At 42.6% G+C, this 25,162-nt stretch overlaps 1 protein-coding gene across 1 annotated transcript; it reads left to right on the top strand.

The window, feature by feature from the left end:
• The first annotated feature begins 1,045 nt into the window (after positions 1-1,045).
• Positions 1,046-21,727, top strand: LOC131103404 (cdc42 effector protein 4-like). Its single transcript, XM_058049680.1, has 2 exons — positions 1,046-1,292; positions 19,682-21,727. The coding sequence occupies exon 2, from the start codon at positions 19,792-19,794 to the stop codon at positions 20,773-20,775; it is 984 nt and encodes a 327-aa protein (XP_057905663.1). The 5' UTR covers positions 1,046-1,292; positions 19,682-19,791; the 3' UTR covers positions 20,776-21,727.
• The last annotated feature ends 3,435 nt before the right edge of the window (positions 21,728-25,162 follow it).

Below are 25,162 nucleotides of genomic sequence, written 5' to 3'. Positions count from 1 at the left end.
AGTATTTTAAACACGTCCCGCAAAAAACATGTAGCGACTACATTTTAACTAACAATGTCAAGCACTTAGTAAACGTGAACCTCCGTTACCACATCTTCATACACGTCCATACACGGTAAGTCAGGGGTCTCCAGCTTCAATAGCTACCAGTAGCTCCTAACCACTTTTTAAGTAGCTCTCTTCAAAGGGTTTATTCATTTATTATCAACACCTATACTGACAAAATTTGAAAGTGGGGTCCGGCAGTAGTCCTCTGGAATGCTTGGGAGTGTGACCAATCACAGCAGAGTTTGCGTGCCTGGAGGCACAGCTGGAAATACAGCTGGAATAGGTGCAGATTCTGGAAAATCTATAAAGCTTTCTGTGTGGCTATTATGCTCTATAGGAGTCCACAACTTAATACCTAGGGGCCAAAAAATGAGCAAAATAGGTCACCTCAAGAGTAATTTTTCAGTGAGACATTAAAGGAGACCTATTATGCTATTCCGGCCCTTTGTATTGAGTGGTGGACTCCTTTAGACCAGCTCCATACAATAACCAGCACAGAAAGCTACATGATTCTTCCAGAATCTGCACCTATTCAGCTGTATTTCTTTGGATTTCATGGTTCCCGCGAAAACTGTCTATGGGGGTCCAGGCACGCCCACTCTGCTCTGGTTGGTCACACTAACAAGTACTTAACAGTACTAGCCACTAGCTACAAGCTAACTTGTTACCAGGGGTGAGTAAGTGAACGAGTTCATTTTTGAGCAACTCATTCAGTACTGTCACATGTTCCACTGTATAGTCTATTCACTAGCAAGCATTTCTACCTAGGAGACACCTCAAATACCTCTAGCATTAACAAGGAACTTTGCTAGTAAACAATATCCATAGACGTAATCCATCATATTTTAAGGTAGTTACTACAGTATTATATTACGTTCCATTACTGTAACATTACTGCTTTTCTTCATGTTCTTCACTTCCGGGTTGTTCTTGAATCCTCCTGTTTCTTTAAGACGCTCTGTGCGCGAGAAGAGGGCGTGTCCACGTGAGAGAGTTCCATCAGGAGGTATACATACATACGCACATTCAGCAGAAAGCGTTTATCCCTAACACTTATCACTACTGTTTCTTTGCTGGATATACTTGACAGCCGCATTGAAAAATCCTCCAAAACCACTCCACTCTTCTGGTTTGCATTTTGATCGTGGGATGCGAGTACCCCCACCTCCTCAGCCCCTCCTTCTCTATTGTCAATCTGTTGGGGGGCCTCAACGTGGACCGGCTTTTTATGAATGAAATACAAGGTAAGAGATTTAGATTAACACTATCCTTTAACATAAAATAAACTGTCCCTTGTTGTTTTGTGACCTTACGTCATGTGTGGGTACCCGGACGGGGGGTGTGCACTGCAGCTGATGCTTTTGTGTTGGAGCTACTTATTGTTCTCCTGCCACTGCACCCACCCAGCTTTATGCTTGTCATGGCACATCAATACACTCCGTTTAAATGGCCTACATGATGTAGACCAGTGTCTTCATCGTCTGTCGTTTTACATAATCTTTTATCATTTTGTTTGTTGTTATTTAACAACAAACAACATTGAATATCCTCAGAAGCAATACACATTAGTTGGTTAAAATGTATCCGTCTTTAGGCTATCAGTGTAATTTACTTGGGTTAATTGATGTTAGTGCAGTTTTCCTAATATGATGCATATTTGATAATGTATGTGGCATATTTTGGCCATATTGGTCCACTTCTAAGCACGTCTCTGAACTTGTCTGTATTAATTTTAGATGTCACTTAGATAGATTACCGAACACTATAATAATCATATTTGCTTAAGTAGCTTGGCGTTTTGTATGATTTTTGCACCAGTTAACAAGCTAGCTAACATTCTTAATATACAGTACTTTTGTTAAAAAAACAACATGCTTGCTAACTTTAGCAAGCTAGTTACATGATGTACACGATGTATAAAATATACATGAAACACACCAGATAGATATTTACTTAGCTTTACTTATCTCGTAACACACAACTCAGTTTAGCATAATCACTAACTAGATAGATAATGGCAGTGGCTACCTTTGTTTTTGTTAGCAAATTACAGTACCGAAGCTTTAGCATTGGCAAGCTCGCTAGTGAGTGACTGATGTCATGTGTTCATTGACATGGTATTAGCTGACCTCCACCACTTTACCTTTTTAGTGGAGATAATGTTATCAGTGATCATCGTGTGAGGCCTCCTTTGTATTGGCAGCTTTGATTGTGTCACCTTTGACCTTTGCAATCCAAACCAGCATGGGGGTCTTTGTGACATGACAGTGGATGCTGTGATGGGTTTCACTTGATGAGCTAGCATCACGCACATCCTGTTTCACTCCTTCAACTTTCTTCTTCTACTACAAACTACCTCAACATGTGCTCAGTGCCTGAAGGTGAAACTTAACCATTTCGTCTTTGATTCTTGGCCCATCTTTGGTGGTCACAGCTAACAATTTGCAGAAAGGACTTGAAGAAGAGCCTCTCGTTATTTGTGTCATCCGTGTATCAACATGTTTGTGTGCTCGTTGTAGGCCGTGTGTCTGTGTGTCCCTTTCCAGGCCCTTCACATTCCAGGAAATACCAACATAAACTGTTAGTTGTTATCCATGAATGCCTTAGAGGATGTGAAACTGCTGCCGACTCGCTCTTGAAGGCAATGAAATGCTTTTGGAAGGATTTATTGTATTCACATTTTGCCTTGTTGACCACAAACAAAGACTGGCTTCTTGTAGTAAAATCATTTGCTCTGTTTAACCAGAACAGTGCATGCAAAGTGAATAATGAAAATTTAAATACTAAACACATGCAAACGGAAACAGTTTCAGAGGACCAGCAGTTTTAATGGAAATGCTGGAAACTGTTGTCTTTGTGGAATTATAGGTAGTCACAATTGAAATAATGGTGACACACCTTCTGCTGTTGTGTGTACATGCACATTTGCTACTCCATCAGTGACTAGCCAAGTCACAATACTTACAAACGTATAATTTCAAACTTGCACATACATCAAATGGTATTTGTTGCTTTTGGATATAAATCCAGAACAATACAAAAATATTTTGAGCAGTTAACAAGACTATTACAACAAATTGGAAGGACACTTGCCAACTACTTGCCTGGCGTAAATATAACAGCGTTTTTGTGTGTTGTCATCCTGTTTTGAAACTTTCAGGTTTTTATCATATCACTATCATGTAAACCAATACTTAGTTTAACTTGAAACCGTTCATAATACATGTGCTTTTAATGTTGTCTCTTTTATAGTGTTGTCCCACTTTGTCATTGTCAGCTTGTCTCACATGTCACTGTATGAAAGACTTCAACTTGTGCTTTTATTTGGTGCCATTGTGCTTGTCATTGTGAGCCAGCACTGTGGAAATTCTATTGTACAAACCTGGTGGTTGATGTTAAACCGCTCTAGGAAGTCAGTTGATATTTGTGATCATTGATTGAGTAATACCCAGCTGATTGCTGGCTTCAAGCTGGTAGTTTGTTGTTTTTCTGTCGCTTACTCTGTAATTATGGCACTTTAAGACAAGATTTTTTGTATCCCATAATTTCTAGCATTCCTTCCATCGCAGAAAGGAATGCATGCAGGTTTTCCGGCACAGTCTGCCAAGCTGGTTCTTCATATTTAGCTAGCCTCCCTTGAAACTGACCCAGTGTCTGTCTCTCTGTAGTAATGATTGTATATGGACACACATGGAGCAGCGCATCCGTTGGTCTTTTATAATGTGTTAATGGCGATACGAGTGGTGTTTGTTTGCTTGGTCTTGTTTACACAGGAAGGGCAGGAGGTGGAGTAGATTTCCAGAGATGGGATAGTCATTTGGTCATTTTCTCCATGCCCTTCCTGTGGACTAGGGTGGCCCTCTGTAAGGGGGTGAAATTTCAAACGAATAATGTCTATGCTCCAAACCCGGATTCTTGTTCCTTTTGACCCAGAAACGTGCTGTGCAAAGTTTTGTTGAAATCGGAATATATTTAACCGGTGCTCAACGACTCTGAAATTTTACTCAGCGAACGCTAGTCACAAGCACTCCGGGTCCCCCTCCCACGTTGCTCTCGTGGGAGTATTAGCCGCTTTCCTCTCCTGGCGGGGGTTATGTGGCTGCTAGCCACTCATTGTTGCCCGGTCCGTGCAAGCGTTCCCTTCCTGGTGTCCGGGAACTGGCGCCGATGGTCCGCGACGACCTGGACGAGGAACTGCAGTTGTTCTTCGTCCTTCGTCAGGAGCCGGTTATATTCCTGAATCAGGGCGACGCCTCGTTCCGCGTGGTCATTGGTGACCGACAGCTTCCCCAGCGCTTTGCACGCCTTGCCGTACGCCTCATCCTTCTTCCAGTCTGCCGGTTCCAACACCAGGAATCCCTTGTCGATGGACATCTTGTCGAAGAACGAGGACGTATTGGAGGTCGCGAAGTCCTCAAGGCTGCAGCCGCTGATCGCTGAAGCGGGAATGGTCACTCGCTTCTGGGCTGTGTCGTTGCCATCCTTCTCCTCAATCGCCGCTACCATCTTCTTCTTTGTTTCTGATGAAACCCGGTCGTCGAAGAACGCCAGGGCTACCAGCTCTTCCGAGAGGTACCAGAGGTGGCCAAGGAGCTTGTTTGTCGCGGCCTTGGAGACCTCCGCGTCCTCGTACCCGTCCAGTGCCCGAAGCAGCTGAAGATCGTTGAGCGGAGCCGCGACAGCAAGTGGGGCTTGCGTCCAGGCTTTGCTGTAGAGGCGGGCGGAGAACATGGCCACCCTCAACAGTCCGCGCTCCTCCTTCGGCGTCAGTTTGAACTGTCCCCTGAACAGCCACACCTTGAGCGAGTACAGCACCTTGCTCATCCACCGAGCGTGGTGCATGGGGCCAGGGGCACGGAAGCGGATTCCGCGGGGAGGTACGCCGCCGAGAAAGATGACGGTTAGTTCCAGAAGTTCCCGGTAGTCGTCCCGAAGGTCTGTCCGCTCTTTCAGGGCCTGAAGGAACCACTCGATGTCGACCTCTCCTGCTCCATCCTCGATCGGCTGGAACTCGCCTTGGTTGATGAAGGGCCACCTCTCCTGGAAACGCTTGAACAGCAGGACAGCAGGCCCTGTAGTTGGCCCCATCACCGACGTGAAGACCGCCTCGATCACGAGCTCGAGAATGTGATGCCGGCAGGCTCTTCAGCTGCCGCTCAATCAGGGTACACGCCCCGGTGTGGCGACCCGTGTTGGCGGCGGTGGTGTCAAAGGACATCCCCACGACCCGGTCAGCGACGCTCCACTTCTCCAACGCCTCCACGACGGCCTTCGCTGCATTCGCCCCTCTTCCACTGGGAAGCTTCGCCACCTGCAGCAGCTGAACCTCCCCTCCCCCAGACACGAGGATGGGCAGGCGGTCGACGTGGGCGTTGCTGGTGAGATCCAGCATCAGCTTCCCGTCCCAGTGGACTACCAAGGGGCCTTCTACTCGCAGCTTCTCCTTGAGGGCGGAGGCCAGTTGCTCGCGGTGACGACGGCGCTGGCTTTGGATCGATGTCCTGTTGATGTTGTACTCAACTGTGTCGTGCCCCAGGGCACGGGCTGTCTCGGTGAGGACGAACACTGCGCCACGGTCGCTCACCTTGACGCGATCCAAAGAGGCCGCCACGTCCGGGGTGACGATGTTGAGGTTCGCTCGAGGCCGTTTGGGTGGGACTGCGTATCACGAGTGTTTTCACGAGTTTATTGACTGAGTATGAGCACATAAAGTATGTGTGGTATTTACATGATTAATAAGGGCAATGGAGGGAAGAGTTTCAATAAATTAAAAGAGGAATTCCTTCTCAATCAGAACGCACTCCAGAAACATGCAAACACGTTGAAAAAGTACTGCCAAGCACTAGACAAATCCTAGACAGAGGAAAAGGAGCACTAGACGAGAGTTGCCACACACAGTCCTTGGTCCATAGTCCACCAACGAGAGCACCTGAGAACAGAGCCGCGGCATTTGTCACCGACAAAGCCCCTGTATCGTTGAACGTGAAAATGATCTTATATAGTAAAACTTTAAGGTCGTTGAGCACCGGGTAAATATTATTCGATTTTTAAAAAAAAATTACTTGCGTGGTTTTCTCATGGAGTGGAACAAGAATCCGGGTTTGGAGACTGAATTTTCAAACTTTCTAAAATAAGGGCCACCCTACTGTGGACGTAACCCCCCACTCTTCAACGTGGGGGACTTGATAAATCTTGAGCAAGCAATTTCTTGTGGATGCCATCACTGAGCCTAAATACCTTAAAAAGTCTGAATGCTATCACAATGAAAACATCACAGCATGTCACAGAAATCCCCAGATATCCCATAGAGGCTGTTTGACTGAAATGACTTAATTGTACAGTGTATATGTGGCACTAAAGTATAGGTGGTCCTCGGGTAATGCACAAGTTCTAATTCTTGACTGTGATGCAAGTTGGAACTTTTACCTAAATTAACCACAATTAACACATAAAGGACATACAAAATACAGTAACCAAAATATTAAATAGAAGAGTTAAATGAAACCGTAATGAAAAAAAGAACAGCTTTATACCTATAAAAATAACTTTTATATTTGTGGTTGTCTTACACTGTTAAACAATTTTCCAAGGCTAGTGTAGAAGTCTTCTCCTCCCAGATCTCCTTGTAACAGAGTACAGACTCCATGACCCCTCTAGTATTATAGTAGTATATATATTATATAAGTATAATCTTTATCCTTAATGATTGAGCGGTTGGGACCCTACATTTCTCTTTTCGCTGAGCTTTTTAGCATGTTCATATTGGATGATGTAGTGTGACTTCCATGGGGATGGCTTTCCTTTTCTTTGGTGCACTTCCGATTGGGAGAAAATTAAGGGTGTGGAAAATAATTGATATTAATCGATGCGCATGCGCGCGATGCGAGTGCATCGGCTCATTCACTGGGTATGGATGCAATTGACGGGTGAAATCTAGATTAATCGTGATGCGTTTGTGGGTATCGGTAAAATGTGATGCAAGCACCGTTTTATTAATGTTCAACTTCACCCCATATGCTGTTCCCCAGGCGCAATGAATGCACCATCATTATTTTGCGTTTTGTATTGAATACGGACGGATGCTGTGAGGCACATACAACTACTAGTAAAACAGCAAGAACGTTCGCACGCAAGCAGCAGCGAGGAAGTTTCTATAGTTAACCCACCCGCAACGTTTAAATGGTATGTTTGGAAACACTACGGCGGCTTCATCCTGAATTTTAAAAGGGTATAAGTTGTTTTACACTTTCTGCTCCTCACTACTGTATTGGCCTACCTCCTAGTGCAGAGGTAGGGAACCTATGGCTCGGGAGCCAGGTAGGGCTCTTTTGATGACTGTATCTGGCTCTCAAGCATTTCTTACCACAATAAAAATGCATTTTTGCTAACATTTTAAAGTAAACCATCACAGAAATGACTGTTAAAAATAATATTCTAAATCAACAACTTTCTTATGCATTTTAATTCATCCATCTATATTCTACTGCAATACGGCCAACCATATCTATCTTTCCTGATGATATTTTCCAGGTCAAACACCAAAACTTGATTATTACTGGGTAATGCGGTAGTCTACCTCGGTCATTGAGATGTCAAAAAAACATGTAAATGTAAACTTTCCTCCTTTAGTCAAATAGCTAAAGCTGCAGAACCAAGCCTTCTGGTGAAGATGGCCAAAATAATGAAATACGTGTACTGAATACAGTTCAAAACTATGCAACAGCAGAAGTTGCATTAATGGCAGCAAGTATTTGATTTATTATTAGACACTGCGCTGCTCACGAAAGTATGCTGGCCACACCCCATTGGCGTGGGGCAGTGTGCCTGGTCTACATAATTAGAGCCCATTATATCTAAAACTGTTGGTCTTACATAAAAATGCACACATTTTATTGCATTCAAAATGTATATGGCTCTCACAGATACACATTTTAATATATCTGGCCTTCATGGCTCTCTTAGCCAAAAAGGTTCCCGACCCCTGTCCTAGTGCATTCAAATTAGCAGTATGTTTTTCAGCAGGAAAATAAACAAACATTGATTGCACTGTTGAAAGTGTCACTTTAACTTTGTTGTTGCTGCGTACTGTATTTTTTACAGCAGTAATTATTGTTTAATTGTTTTACTCCACCAATGAGCCACTGATATTGTAATTGCATAGCCGATGTGAAAGTGTGAGGAAAGTTGTTGCTGTTTGAAGATGGCAAATAAAACGAATCCTTTTTGTAGGACCATTGTGAATTCCATTTTTTCCCTTTGCTTATTTGCATCATGTTGAATTGCACCGTATCATATTGGATTGCATTGATTTAAACAAAATAATTATCACATCGTATCACATTGTATCGCATCGTGAAGAGGGTGAATCGCATTGCATCGTATCGCCAGAAAATTCCATGTATCGTTAAAGTATCGTATCGCTGGCAGTGTCGAATCGTCCTCAGTGCTGCGATTCACAACCCCAGTGAAGCCCGCGACAGAGAGTCTGGCTGTATCACTTCTGGATATGACTTGGGGAGCATACATTGAATTTGCCACTATTCAGTTACCACTGAGATGCACAGACAGGGCTCGACAATAACGATGTACCGATGGCCAGGGGCAAGTTAAAACAAAATTCGGGCAAGTAAATCCAATCATTAATATTCCCGTCGGGCAAGTGCACTTTAGCATGCCGTACTGCCAAGAGTTTTTTTAAAGCGGTTCTTGTTGGGTGTTGGTAAAACACGGACTGCGTAATTCCGGTGGTAATTTGCAAACCAATCCTTGCAAATCTTGAAATGGACCAATCAGAATCGTTTTTTTCGACCGCGGTCCGTAATCCACAATCCGCGTTTTACCCACACCCGTTCTTGTTCGTGATCAACCAATCAGCGATCGTTTTACTAGGAAAACATCTATTATGGCGTCCCTGCCAACATCGTCTAATTCTTCAACAACTTCTGATGGAAAACACCAAAAAGTGATGAAACAGTGCCTCCTAAACAAGCATTTTATTAGCGGCAGCAAATCAAATGATGGCAAAGGTGAGTGAATCACGTTGCTGTGACAATTTGAAGTGGTCACAATGAAACACCACCGATTAGATCCAATACCAAGTGCTGATTTTGCACAAGCTACAAAACCTAGCGGTTTCATTTCTCTGTGTATTTTTCTCACCTTTGCTTCACAAATTATTGTTTGACCATTGAGCATTTTTTTCTGGATTAAAAACACTTTACTAGTACACAAATGTGTCAAATGTTTCATTGTGGTGCACAACTTATAAATATCACTGCTTACTACGACTACCATGTGTAAGGTAGCATGGCTTGCCATGTTAACATACATCTCCACAAATTTTCAGACATTCCTCCAAATACAATGCATCAGTACTATTATCTGATGAATTATCAGCATATATTGATATATGATATCATTATGGCAGTCTTTTCATTTTACATGGGGCAAGTTCGGGCAAGTAGTTCTCACCTTAAGGATTCCCCATGAGCAAGTCATTTTTGTTTTTAACGTAGAGCCCTGTGCACAGACGTCAGAGAGTATTGTAAAGGTTTAGAGCCGAATGTACAAGCCAGAGCTGAACATGATGGAATGGATCCATAAACTCTTGAAACAATTTAATGTAAAGAATTTAAAGATTTTCCCAACATCCCAAAAGTCAACAAGTCATCCTCTGGTGGGTCCATGAATTCAGCATTAAGGACGTGAAAGACAGCCTTGGACTTATATGTGCATGGGTAACTGTGACATGCATTGAGGTTAATGGCTGGCGAGGCACTGACACCGTTGAAGAATATTTACCATCTTTTCCGGACTATAAGTTGCACTTTTTTTCATAGGTTGGCCGTTCCTGCGACTTATAAATGAAAAAAATGTTTATGTTACATAAACACTCGACACCTTTTCTGTTCATGTTTATTTTTTGTGTAGCTGAATAACCATTGTGTTAGCATATCTTACACCTATTCAGCCTGTTCTCTATTATTTTATTGTTAGAACTTGCCTTCCAAGAGGACATAATGTCTGTTTTGGTCAAGTAGTTAAAATAAATTACCTGCAAAAAATGCGACTTATACTCCAGTGCGACTTATGTATGTATTTTTCTACCTAATTATGCATTTTTGGCCTTGTGCGACTTATACTCCGGCGCGACTTATAGTCCAGAAAATACAGTAATGTTAATGCAGGTTATCCTCCATTTTGGCAGTCAAATTTCATAAAAGTCATAGAAACTGGGTGTATAATTTTTTTATTTTTGGGGGGTTGTTTCTTGAACTTTTTTCTCTTTGATGGACTATCTAACGTTTTCCAAAATCCGAAATTTGAGCAAGTTTTGCATGTGAGAACAGTGCATGCTCTGATTTCACTTGACATCAACCTACAAATATGTTTCGTTCTTGCCGTAACGAGTTCTAAACCACCCAAACATAAGTATTTAATTTATGGGCAAGTTTGTAACCATGGAACATCGTAAACTGAGGACCACCACTATACATTTCTGGTAGTTTTGCTTAACCAATATTCACGTGTGATTTAAACAACTGTTGTTTCACTTCTGGCTGAGATTTTTTTTGTTTTACAGCTCCACTGCTAGAAATTACAAAAACAGAAACATGTGCAAACATTAGGCTACATTCACACTGCAGGGTTTGTTTAAATCTGATTTTTTTGATGTGGGCGTTCATATTACCAAACAAATGTGGCATGTCAATATGAACACAAAGTGTCACATTGCATACATATCGGATTATATAGCCATGTACGAACGAGGCCTGAGTCGCATTTGAAAAATTCTGGATTTTGCTGTTCACACTGACATGGAAAAATCAGATGTCTCATATGAGCAAATAAACCGGAATTGACCCGCAGCGTGAACATAGCCCACATGTACTCTGTTGCTACAGATCACATTGCTTCAGTCATGTGCATAAACTGCATTTTATATTGTAAATGTTAGGATCTCCAAGCAATACCCTTACATAATTATATAATGAACTGTTATATCACTTGCAATCTGCTTGGACTGACAAAAGTCATAATCTCAATGAATGCAGGACTCCCATGAGCATAAAAGGCACTGTTATTTATACTGAAGTGGAGTACTGGTCTTCTTCCCTGATGACACACATTAGAAGATTGTAGGTCAGGCAGGGAGAGTGGTGTCTGGAGTCTGTGAGGCTGTAAATGTAGCACAGAATAGTCATCTCCTTGATTCACAGGTCAGCTGCCATGCTAAGTACTACTGGCTGCAGGCCTGCAGTCATTGGATCTTTAAAAAGATTTAAAGCATCTCTTTCTACTACGCTTTTGTAACCTGTCCATTTCATCATTGATCTAACGTCTGATGAAAGCTCATTCAGGCACCTTGGGGTCATATGCAAACATACTGCTTGGTGAGGTGAACAAACGTCACAGCAGCTCGCTAGGTACAAATGGCGCTAAAACACTCTTATGTGAGAAATAAGGCACACAGACAAACCATGTTTAGCCCATACTGAACACACAGGTCGTATGGTACAGTGAGATCACCCTGGTACAATTTGTAATGCTCACCTCTTGTCTGCCGTGTGTTTGCAGCTATGTAAATAACATGACTTTGCATGCCTGTATTACATTTGTTGGGTTGTGCTCAAAATGTTTTGGAAGACATTTAACTACATATTTAATATAAATATCCTAAGTTTTATTTAATTTATGTTCATTAGACGGCTGCATGGCGGCCGAGTGGTTAGTGTGCAGGTCTCACAGCTAGGAGACCAGAGTTCAATTCTGCCCTCGGCCATCCCATCTCTGTGAAATTTTTATGTTCTCCGGTTATGTACTCCGGTTTCCTTCCACATTCCAAAAACATGCTAGGTTAATTGGTGATTCCAAATTGTCCATAGGTATGAATGTGAGTGTGAATGGTTGTTTGTCTATATGTGCCCTGTGATTGGCTGGCGACCAGTCCAGGGTGTACCCTGCCTCTCGCCCGAAGACAGCTGGGATAGGCTCCAGCACCAATGAATGAATTCAATGAATGAATGTTCATTAGATTAATTGGTCAGTGACTTCTGGGCAAATAGCTTTTAATCCCGACTATGTTTGTGTTGGTGATGGCCATGTTTTTGACCAATCTTGCTTAAATTTTACAGACATGAGCTTGTCAATCCCTAAAATATGTGTACTGACCTTTGTGGTGATACAAACTTACACAACCCACGAGAAATTTCAAGTCACTTTTACTCATGGGGTTAGATAACAGCGCCACCATGAAGTGTACTGTGGTGTATTGCCATGGGGAAATTGCAGGTGGGAATACGTTGTAGATGTCTATGACCATGCATTTCTTCTTCTATACCCACTTGCACTCAGCTGAATAGTTTCCCTTAGTAGAAATTGAACCTTTGCTCAACATCACCTTTTGTGTGGGTTTTGGGACAGCAGAGCAGTGAAGGAGATGCTCTGTATGTCAAAAACAAAATGCCCCGCACGGGCCATTTACAGCACAGCTAAATCAGCCTTTTGTTTAAATGGGAGTGCTGTGTAAATTCCCATCAGAGCATTGTGTTCCATCTTTGCTGAGGGAGCAGACATGCTGTTCCCTGAGAGATAATGTGATTTCCAAGGCTAAATGAGCTCTGTGGGCCTGCTAACCGAGTTTAGTGGAAAATCTGAATCTCAGAGGTGTTTGGGTAATAGTAATAGCAGCGTGTTACAACCTCTTGTTTGCAAATGGGATGTCTACAAATGACTTGCAGTCCCTCTCCCTCTGAAACATGTCATTTCACCCTCGGGTTATCACTTGTCCATCCAGGTCAACGACTTCAAATGGTGCAGACACTGAGCCCCCTTCCAGGGCTTCCCAGACTGTAGAAAGACAGTGTATCATTCCTCAATAAGGGAAATGGCCTTGTGTATGTGTCTGTGGTTGTGCCTTGTGTATTGGCAGTCATCCCGCCCCATTGTGTGAGAATCGTCAGGAAGTCAGACACTGAACGCAAATGATGCAGGAAGTCAATATTTTCCTGCGAGTCCTCATAAATTCAAAATGTTGTTGGCTCTTTTATGTAATACCAGACCTGTAACACATTAATGGAAGACGATTAATTATGAGTGAATCTTGGGATTGCAGCCAGCCAATGGGCTGCAAAAATAGTCTCAGGTGAACATGCTTAAGATTTATGGATCTCTGTTTATTGATATTGCTCTGCTTGCCTTGCAGAAGTTTTAAACGAATTTAGAACCCCCTCCATAAAACCAGTTTAGGTATGTAATTGGTAATTATGTCTACATAAAAGTATGTTCCCCTTGTGCATTCTGTCAAAACTGGTCTAAAGGCAGCAGTGTTTGCATGGATGCAGGACCTTGTCCATCACTTTGTATCATATTAATGGCTGAGCATCAGAATGTGACAGAGTTTATCTGCGTTTGTCCAACTTGGTTTTCAAGCAGGGCATCACTGTGAAAATTAGGCCAAATACCGAGTCGCCCAGCGCACTTTTAGCTGGGGATCATTCTGATTTTGATTGGGCTAGTTACCTGTAGTGTATAGGGTGAAACGGGGACCTTCCAACCAGTCGTGTGATACAGTATTTCTGATAAATTTGGTCTGACCTAATGACAACCTTACACAAGTTAGGATTGGGCGAGTAATTTTCTTTTTAATTGACTGCGCACCGCGGCATACTTTGATACATAAGCATAAACATTCGTGTATTTGGTGGTCCGCTCACAAAGTCACTATAAATACTAAACTGTCTCTTGCCAAACTAAACAGTTTGAAATGGCGATAATTTTTATTCACGTACCCTCTATGGCATTTGACATGCCCCTGGGGGTACGCATACCCCACTTTAGTAACCACTGCACTACATCACTGTGTGTGTGTGTGTGTGTGTGTGTGTGTATAGGTTTAGTGTGCTTTGCTGTTTTTTTAATGGCTGTAAAGCCCATGGTTACAGCTCACATACACATGGTAGTTGGTTAATATTCTGCATTATACGCTAGTAGTGTCCTGTCTGTTTTAGCTACCTATTGCGTTGCCGTGTGCAGTTGTTTTGCCACCACGACTCGGAATGGCGCATTAACTGGTGATGACCTGCAATTCGTAGTTAATATAGTATGCCTCATACAGGTACAGTTCACTTCAGTACTGTCTAGTGGCTCAAATGTGGCATGACAATGAATGAATGAATGCTAATCTTAATAATTGTTTTTTGAAAGGTCGAAATGATTGAATATCAGTCGATTATTAACAGCACAATTATCGATCAGCAAAATGTATCATGACATGCCGAGTAGTAAGTAATGTGTATATGTATTTATATTAGGGCCGTCAAAGTTAATGCATTAATGATGGAATTTTCCTTTCTTGATGCGCAATTAAAGTGCGCTCCTCCTGTTTGACCCCCGGCCCACATCGTAGTCTGACTGAAGCACGGTAACTCGGTAGCCACAAGCTGGAAGAAATATTGAGCAAAATGGAGAAAGAAAAGAGTATTTCGATTGGTAACGTTAGCTTCAAAGACCTGGCAGATGTCTCTTGTCGCAAGACCAAAGTTATTTGTATCTACGGTCCCTGTGTTTGACTTATCACGGATTACATGGCCTGCCAGAGACTGGAGCAGTGCAGGTATTGGTTTTATTGTCATATACTATAGTGCTACCGTGGCATAAGAGTGGTCCAATTCACCAGTATTTTTTACATCTCTGCTGACTTTTGAATTGAACTGCCAGCCAAAATTGCCAGCTGCTATTGATGGGCTGTCTATGTGATGACCGTGGCTGAAGTCCAGGGTCAGCGATTTAGCATTGAACTAGCTTGGGAAAGATTTTCAACACCTCGTTATAACATTATAGCAATGTGATTGATCCTATTTATGATGTATAAAACTATGGCAGGACAACATCAAATGAAAAGCACAAAATGAATACAGAGCCACCATCCCACTTAGTGGACTTTGTTTTTAAAGACAAGCAAAGATTTGACAAACCATGATACAAATGACAATTTGGAGTTTAATGCAGAATGAAACGCACAAAAACAAGAATGGCAGAACATGGTGTCCCTGTTTTTTTTGCGTATTACAATGCTGCTTCTGATTTCACAGTGCAATTGTCAGAAGACTGGCTGTGTCGAGCATTTTCAGTGTTTGTGTCAGTCTGTGAGTGTTGCTAAAGTGTGTTTACAAAGTCAATCCGCCTGTGCTGTGACTTCGCCTTTCCCACGCCAAATGCTGCCTTCCCAGGGCCCCCACCTTCCACTTTCTTCCCCTCCCTCATTGACGTGTTTACTTACACATGCATGTGTACTATGCTAAAGCTATAAATACAGGCAGACTGTGACTTCTTAGCTTCCTTGCTGGAAGCCTCTACTCCTTTTGCATCAGATCTGATCAAAAGTGGTCTGTAACAAACCTCTGAACCGTGTCACAGCATCAGGCTTGATCCAGGCCTGTTAGGGGGTGGGGATAAACTAAAGGAGTGGAACCAGACTCACAATTAGGACTTTTGCCTCTCCCATTTGTCTCGTTTTCTCCCTGCAGTCTGTTTATATGACGCAGAAGGTGATGTGAACTGGATGTGAACTGTCTACCCCCTACTTGGAGCCCCAACCTCCCATAGGAGAACATGGAGCAGCAATAATAAACATGCTGCCGTGAGAAAAAGACACTTCTACTGTGTTTTGGCAAGAAACATGTCCACCATTATGGAAATTAGTTTTAGTGCCTATCAAAGGAGCACAACTATTTTGCCGCTGCTTCTGCTGTAAGTGAATTGAGTGAAAATCAGATTCAGAAGCCTGACACAGAAACAGACCATGTGTTACATAATGCTTACGGCGCCTATGGTCGTCTGCGGATGCTAACAGGAAACACGGTTGCTTGTGAAGGGGTGGGTGTCTCTATGGAAACAAGACAGGTAAGGGCATTAACAGGAAGTCAATGCTCAGCTGGCTCACATTGGTGACAAAATACCGAACAAATGAGACCAGTGGAGTTTTTGTGAGAGTGTGCTCCACCACATCCAATGGATGGCAATGAGGTGAAAGAAGCTTCCGAAATTATTGAGTATAAAGTTTTAATAGTACTGTTTTTCTTGGAACTGCATAATTAGTTCAACACATGTATTTGATATTGTTTCCCAAACTCGTTCTTTCGGTCACAATCCACCTGTCAACCTCACGCTCCAACCTTCCCTCGATCGTTAACAAAACCCAGAGATACTACTCATTCCCAACTTTTATCTGTATACATTTATTTTTATTTTAAACTTGGAAACACTTTAACTCTGAAAGATATTTTCAGTTTCTACCCTGTGAATACTTCACACACTACCCTGTGAACACTACAATTCTGTGATTACCACTTTGACAAAATTATTCAACCCCTTAGTCACATACGTCCATAATAGTTAATTACTTAAATACTTAATAATGGTAGTTAACTGAATTCATGGTACCTTGCACACACTGAAGATTTCCTGTACCTGAAGAAGCAAAACAGTCCCACAGCATGACTGACCCTCCACCATTTTCACAGTAGGCATGGTGTTCTCTTCTTTAAAAGGCATTGTTCTTCCTTCTCCAAACATATTGTTGAGCCATAGGCCCAAAGAGTTCCAATTTTGTCTAGTTGCTCCCTAGAACAGTATCCCAAAACCCTTGTGGTTTGTCTACGTGTTGTTTGGCATAGTGGAGTTGACACTTCTTGTGATTTGGAGTCAGCAGGGGGTTGCGCCTGGGAGTTCTAGCATAGAGACCTTCATCTCGCAGTGTGTGCCTTATGGTTTGGGCCGAAACCTGCGTACCTCCCTCTGATAAGTCCTGTCGTAGTTCCTCAGCTGTCACCCGAGGATTTTTCTCCACCTTTGGCTTCAGGTACCGGACAGCAGTCGCTGACCGCATCCTCTTTCTGCTGCGCCCAGTTCGCGTTTCCACTGTGCCTTGAGCTTTAAATTTGCAAATAATGCTTCAGATTGTGTCTTTTGAGACGTTGAATGATTTTGCTATGTTTTAATATCCATGTCCTTGCTTCTTTGACCATTCCCTGTACTTCACCATGTTGCAAAGACCACTGACTGTCTCGAAGGAGCTGAGCATCACAGTTGTTTTAAATCTGCTGGATTTTTGCTTCTTATGGTTCTGTCCACATCTACAGGTGTTTTCAACACTTGACAGGGCTCGACAATAACGATGTACCGATGGCCCGGGGCAAGTTAAAACAAAATTCGGGCAAGTAAATCCAATCAGTGATATTCCCGTCGGGCAAGTGCACTTTAGCATGCCATACTGCCAAGAGTTTTTTTTTTTAAAGCGGTTCTTGTTGGGTGTTGGTAAAACACAGACTGCGTAATTCCGATGGTAATTTGCAAACCAATCCTTGCAAATCTTGAAATGGACCAATCAGAATCGTTTATTTAGACCGCGGTCCGCAGTCCGCGTTTTACCCACACCCGTTGTTCGCGATCAACCAATCAGCGATCGTTTGACTACGAAAACATTCATCATGGCGTCGCTGCCAACATCGTCTAATTCTGAAGGAAACAGCAAAAAGTGATGAAACAGTGCCTCCTAAACAAGTATTTTATTAGCGGCAGCAAATCAAATGATGGCACAGGTGAGTGAATCACATTGCTGTGACAATTTGAAGTGGTCACAATGAAACACCACCGATTAGATCCAATACCAAGTGCTGATTTTGCACAAGCTACAAAATCTAGCGCTTCCATTTCTCTGTGTATTTCCCTCACCTTTGCTTCACAAATTATTGTTTGACCATTGAGCTTTTTTCTGGATTAAAAACACTTTACTAGTACACAAATGTGTCTATTCAATAATGTTTCATTGTGGTGCACAACTTATAAATATCACTGCTTACTACGAGTACCATGTGTAAGGTAGTATAATAATAATAATAATAATAATAATAATGCATTTTATTTGTATAGCGCTTTTCAAGATACTCAAAGACACTTTACTAAAGAATGAAGTTGAATAGAGCAAGTAAACAGAATAAAAGACACACCAAAATACAACATTCATTGGTTAATACGCAGTTAAAAAAGCGGGGCGGGGAGTATGGTAGTACTCTCATTTCATCTTTATTTGAAATTCTCATGTGATGCCATAAAAAATTATTAATTATAATCATTTTAGTTGCATTTAGTTTTTTTTAGAAGTCCTTGTAAGATTTTATTATAAACATGATTTGAATGTTTTTTTTTCGATTTCCGAAAACCCTTTCCTGCTATGTGGGTTGAATAATTTTGAATGCAACTGTATATGACATGAATTGCACAGCTATTGTTCTATAACTAAAAGTGACACCACCAGCCTGTGGAATTTAGTTTGACACCCTTGTTGTATTTGATCATTTATCGTAAGGGTGTAGGACACTTCTCCCAGTACATAATTATTTGTATAAAAACACCACCAAAGAGGTCAATGCACTAATGGCCTGCCACATTAATCAGTCAGTTCTCCCCATGCTGCCAAACCTGGCTTAAATCTGATTTGGATAGTGCATCTGTCTGTGTTAAAAGCCAAAGCCTTAGAGTAAACATTGTGGAAGCCAGAGAGTGGAGCACACTTATCTCAGTAAAGTGCATCCTGCAGTGATTTTGCAGCTGCAATTAAAAGGTGCCAGGGACTACTTTGCATTTATTTCACCAGACCACCATGGCAGAGGTGCTCTTTTCGTGTGTGTTTCTACATGTTGGTGTTGCGCAATAATGAGACACCCAGCGCCTGACTTGTAGGGAAGCAGTGGGGCGCCACCTGTGGAAGCAATTAACGGTGTCTCTGTGGTGGTGTGGGCTGACGTTTCCAATGCAAATATGCATTGTCACTCAGCTCACAGAATGCCTCCAATCCTTATTGTACATTTACATGTCAAAATGATTATTCTAGGCCCAGTTTATGGATACCTCTAGTGGAAATTTGGCTGTATTGTGGAGGATAGAGTAAAAATACATAAAGACCAGCCATGTTGTTTGGTCTAGAGACGGTGCCGCTGAGGAAAAGACAGGAAGCAGAACTGGAGGTAGCAGAGATGAGGATGCTGAGGTTCTTATTGGGAGTGACCAGGATGGATAGGATCAAGGAGGAGTACATCAGAGGGACATTACATGTTAGAGGCCTTGGAGATAAAGTCAGAGAGGCCAGACTGAGATGGTTGGGACATGTCCAGAGGAGAGATAGTGAATATATTGGTAGAAGGATGCTGCGTTTAGAGCTGCCAGGTAGGAGGCGTAGAGGAAGACCAAAGAGGTTTATGGATGTAGTGAAGGAGGACATGAGGGTAGTTGGTGTGAGAGAGACAAATGCAGAAGACAGGGTTGGATGGAGGAGATTGATTTGCTGTGGCGCCCCCTGAAGGGAAAAACCCAAAGAGAAAGAAGAAGTATAACATTATATGTGTAATATGTCGACTCAGACTCGGGAGGGGGGTGGTGGGGTGAAACCTGATCAGGACATCCCTAATTTCTTGTCATTTCTTGTGTCCAGCCAGTGGTGGTTGGTGTAAAACTAGGTGTATGTTACACTTGGACTGTTGTTTACTCATCATCAGTGATAACGCTGGCTGACTACCCAATGTCGTAGCGAGTAAATGCATTTTGTGTAATACATTGCATTTATGTTCATTTTTAGGTCCCTATGCTGACTGACCATCAGGATTTTCACCTACTTTTCTCTCCCAACGATTGAATCGCAGCCCAACGTCCCTCTAAGCCAGCTCTTCCTGCAACATATCCGCCGCCATGCCCATTCTAAAGCAGCTGGTGTCTGGCTCCTCCCACAAGAACCGACGTTCTCGCACCGACCTAACCAGGGAGATGATCAGTGCCCCGCTTGGTGACTTCCGCCACACCATGCACGTCGGCCGCAGCGGAGACGCGTTTGGCGACACGTCCTTCCTCAGCACCCGTTCGGGAGAACCGCCCCCAGAGTCCACCTCCTTCCCCAGTTCCCCCCGACCGGGCCTACTATCACGCACTTTCAGAAGCAGCAAGCGCTCCCAGTCAGTGACCAGAGTGGACCAGCAGCGAGAGCACCCCCTCGTGGTCTCAGGTGGGTCCCCCACTCACGTAAAGAATGCCATGTCTCTGCCTTTCCTCAATGATGGGGACAGAGGAGACGGCATGGTGTCCAAGAGTTTGTCTTCCAGTCCATTAAAGCAGCTGGGGGAATGCGACGGTGGGGGGGCTGCTTCCGGCAATCACTTCTTGGAGGTGGAGGAGCAACAATTCGGGGAAGCTACCGACCTACCTGACAGCTGTCAAACATCTGTAGGTGGAATGAAGCATGCCGAGTCTGTCTTGTCCTTCCATGTGGACTTGGGGCCTTCCATGCTGGGGGACATCCTGGGCGTGATGCAGAAAGAGGATGATGATCTTGGCTATGAGGAAGGCAAGAGCAGCGAAGGCCGGGCCTCGCCACCGCTCAGCAACCACGAAGAAGAAGACCACCAGAAAAGGATGGTGGTGGACGAAAAAGAAGCAACTCAGACAACCCCCTTGTATGCAGAACCAGAGATTCGGGGGCCGTACACCCCCGAGGCCCGACCCAAGCATCCGCAGCATCTGGACAGCTGCTCCGTGTCCAGCTCGGGCTCGGCTGCGCTGGATGACAAAGCCCACGTGTATGCGGCCGATACAGACAGCGCCACCTTCAGCGCCCCACCAGAAGAGGAGAGCAACTTCTCGTCCTTCTTAGATGATGAAGATGATGAGATCCGCGTATGAGTTCCTCTGGAATGTTGTTTATACAAGAAAAGCATCCCTTGAGAGTGGAAAGTTGGATACTGAGAATCATGAGGAATTTGAATAAGGAACATTCCAGGAGGACAGCTTAGAAAGAAGGAAAAACTGTCCTTCTCAACCTTCCCTCCCCCCCCACAGTTTGGCCCGCCATCACATCACCACAGGAATGCTGCTTTGGGATATCTTCTCACCAAGAGGGCCACTGACTACAGTGGGAATTCCTGATCGGAGCCTCTGCATCGGAATACAAACCAAGTGCCGTTGAGCTGTCAAGGTGCTTGGATTTATGCAACAATGGATGCTACTTCCCCAATTGTATATATATTATCATCTGAAAACATGAGCGTATTGCAGTCATTTAGCATTAAAAGCTGTTATTACGGGGAAGCAAAGAGTGGACGTGAAGTGTGATTGTTTGTCTGGAAGCCATAATAATCACCATTTTTGTCAGTTATCACTTCCTGTTGTCCTTGAAGCTTGTTTAGGTTTAATTAGTGTCAGCGCACCAACCGGCCCGGTTTAATCAGACTATATCTGCATGTTTATGTCTTTTGCATGTTTTACGTTAGATACAAAAGCAAAAGACAGCAATAATGAAGATTTTTGTGCAAGAATTAACCCTACAATTGGAAATGGAATGGACACGTGCCAAAATATTATTATTTAGCCGTTGTTGTGAATGTTTGGGAGTTTCTCTCAGTGATTAATGTTTAATTATAAAAGGTTGCAAGAAAAACAATGTGCGTAACTGGATATTTATGTTCTTCATCACTCGAAACACTATAATATATAATTCAGGTAATTTGTGCGGATGTGAACGGTTTGTGTGTGATGCCTTACTGTATTGTGTATTTACAGCCTTTTTCTGTATTAGCCAAAATAACCTATATTTTTCAATAAAAGAAATTTGTGATCACTTACTTCTGGCTGACGACTTTGTTTGCACGAAAGTATTCTCAGACTTCATTTAATTCTTTGTTTGGTGTTTTGGGGTTGGATTTTTTCAACATTTTTACAATAAAACCACACTCTTTAAATATTTCATTAAAAATATATATTTAATTTTTGTTGGTTTATTTATATATATTGTCATTGAATTTATTTTCATTTTGCTTTCTTGATTGTTCTTGATTTCTTGATTGTTTGGAAATCACTTTAATCCAAAATAATTTAGCCCACACTCCCAGAATCCATGAAGTATTCTGATGCCTAGTGAGTATTTCTTAGTAAATCCTCAAACATCAACAAAAATAATTTCCTGCAGGTGGTCCTCATCCGTCGATGAGGAAGGAAGGAAGGAAACAATGGAGTTCTGATTGGACATGCTTGCCAGAGTGAACCGTGCACCCTGAGGTTGATGTGATGACTCAGGAGAGAAGGTTTTTTTTTTTTTTTTTTTAAATGTATTTTATTCCTCACAGAGAGAAAATGTGATGTCACAAAAGTGAGTAAGGTACAGTCTTCACATTTGGGCAAGCATTTTATTTCAATACATCTTCTCAAGATGACAATACTATTTCGAAAAAATGCAAAACTTGGATATACTTTAGAGTATGCGTTGCGCAGCTTGTATACGTATGTGTGCAGATTTACAATCCACTGAAAATGACCAATACCCAATATTGTCTGCAGAGCAGACACGACATGGAGGAGCAAGGTACTTCATATGATAACCCTATAAAACAAAACAGTGGGAACATTTAGGTCATTTCTCTTGAAAGGTGTCTATTTTTTTATTATTTTAAATTGTTTCTATAAGGCCTGCAGCTCTGTTACATGCAAAGTAATAAAACACCTTTACATAAGCATTTCACATTTTTCTATTAAATATGGAATTGCATTTTAAAAAATACTTATTTGCTTTTGGGGGGAAATGTTTAGCCCTTTTGGGTGTTCTAAATATTAGCTTTTCAGACAGTTTTGGAGGATATTTATTTTTGGCCCGCTCATCTTTGCTTTAAGGTCATGCCACAGCATCCCAATAGGATGCAGCTCAGGACTTTGACTGAGGCAAGTGAGGCCTGCAGTTCTTTGGATGTTTTTGTGGGATCTTTTGTGACCTCTTGGAGGGGTCGTAATTCTGGTGGGCAGGTGATAGTTTGCTGGGGTCCCAAAGCTTTAGAAATGGCTTTAGAACATTTTCATGACTGATAGATTTCAGTCCTGGTTATGTTATGTTCACAGGGGCATGCAGGTTAAGATTTTCATCCTCCCTTCATCAAAAAAAAGTTTCTTTTAAAAACTGCATTTGGCCATGAGTTGTACTAATATTTAAATATGTTTGATGATATGAAAAATGCCACACTTGTTAGCATGTTGGCCACGCAGACCTGTGGAAGACCTGTGTTCGATTCTCCGCTTGGGCTCCGCATCTCTGTGTGGGGTTTGCATGTTCTCCCCGTGCATGCGTGGATTTTTTTCTGGGTACACCTGTTTCCTGTGAATGTGGGTGTGAATGGTTGAAATGGGTGAAATACAACATTTGAGTCAATGCCATTATACATACAATCAATTGTGTTATTGTGTTGTGCTGTGGTCATAACACTTTCTCTACTCTTGATTTATCCCCCATTTTGTAACACCCCTCCCCCCAATCTTTCAGCCCCACTCTCTCAATTTCTTTCTACTTTCTCAGCGCCAAGTTACACTAGCATCCAATTTGTCACCAGAGTCTGAAAATATTACCTCTCCACTGGTGATAACAACACACCATTTCAATTGATTTTTAGATGGTCAATACAAACCAGCTTCGTTATTAATTGTTGTTTTTTGCGTTGTTCTTCATGTATTGCAAGTGTTTGTTTTTCTTGTCTTGCTTGTTTGAGAAGGGATGACTGTAATCCTGCCAGATGTCTAATTTAGTGTTTTGGGATTTTGTGTGCATTATTGTTCTTCAGCTGGGCAACTTGTTGCAGAAACTTTGTCCTTTACTGCCATCTAGTGGCTGAATGAAGCAACTGTTTGGTGTTGTGTCTGTCGGTGGGAGGCGTGTCATACATTCTGTCCGCATAACCACACAGACGTGCACGTGACTATTATGGTTTTAAAAACACAAAAGTAAGTCTGTAATGTGAGGTGAAGAATAAAAAGTACCCTGACCCCCGCCTACTCTCATAAAAAGGAGCCCTTTTATCCCAAGGGAGTAACATGAGTCGGCCTTGCAGCTGTTTCTGCCCCACTTTGCTCTCGACGTTTCACTTATTCGTTGTTGTTTACTGCAGCCACCAGTGGGAGGCGCTCTTCACCTTAAGGTTTATTGTCAGAAGCCCTGTCATGGACACACACACACACAACCACCACAAACTCCTCTTTTTCCGCTAAATTCCAGCAAGTCCTTCCAGGGGCCAACAGCAATGCTGAAATCTGGAAAGTATTAAACAACCTGCCTGGTGGTGTGGAGGGTTGGGGGATGTGAAGGAGAGAAAAGGAGACAGGAAGTGAAAAGTTTTGGCGGGGTGGGGGAGAAAAGAAACAGATTGTTCATATATCGCCCCCTTTTTTGCTTGACTCTGCTCATTTTTACCCCTCCCCCCAAACCAGGCCACTCCCCAGCCAACTTTTAAGTCTGTAGCAGACTTTTTTCAACTCCTTATTTTGATTGCTCTTGGACAAACAGCAAAAATCAAGGAGTGTTTCCTGCGAATGGCATTTTAGCGCCTCCTATATGTTGTGGCTTTGGGCTGCAGGCTGGCATACAGTTTAATACAGATATCATAAAATTTTGGCCGAGGTTCCCAAAGTGGGATACGTGTACCCCCGAGGGTACAACTATTGTCATTGTCATTAGCGCCTAACACTGGAGTGTACCTGAATGCCTCATGGCACAAGGAGAACAGAGCAGAAAGGGGACAGAACATAAAGTTGTTCACTGCTCTACAATATATGCATCACATGGACAAATAAGTACGTTTGATGATTATTATATGATTATTTGAAGGCTTCATTCATATTGGTGTTACAATCCTCAGACAGCGAAAACCTGTCCCTGTGAGTGGGAATTCCTCCGTGAATGAGGCTTAACTGTTGTTTGCATGGATTTTTGTATTTCGTATACCGTTAAGAAGGAGGTAGTGGTTCTTTTGGAGTTGGGACACCATGGAAAGATTTCGGTCAGATAATTATTTAGTCGTCTTTATTGTGCAATACATGTGTGTGTCCAGAAGAGCGCCAAAGGGGTGTGTGTCTCCAAAAGGTTGTGTGTGTCATGTTGAGTCACACAACACGCACAAATGATGGACATTTGATACACAACAAGCAGGATCAAAACTGGGACACAGCGTTTTTCTAAGAATGGTGCATTCAGGTGCATCATGTAACTCCTCGGGCACAAGTTGCTGCTACATTCACAGACACTTGGAAATCACAGGAA

The sequence above is a fragment of the Doryrhamphus excisus genome, chromosome 15, assembly GCF_030265055.1.
Source record: "Doryrhamphus excisus isolate RoL2022-K1 chromosome 15, RoL_Dexc_1.0, whole genome shotgun sequence".
NCBI lineage: Eukaryota > Metazoa > Chordata > Actinopteri > Syngnathiformes > Syngnathidae > Doryrhamphus > Doryrhamphus excisus.
This window is presented reverse-complemented; position numbering and strand designations above follow the sequence as displayed.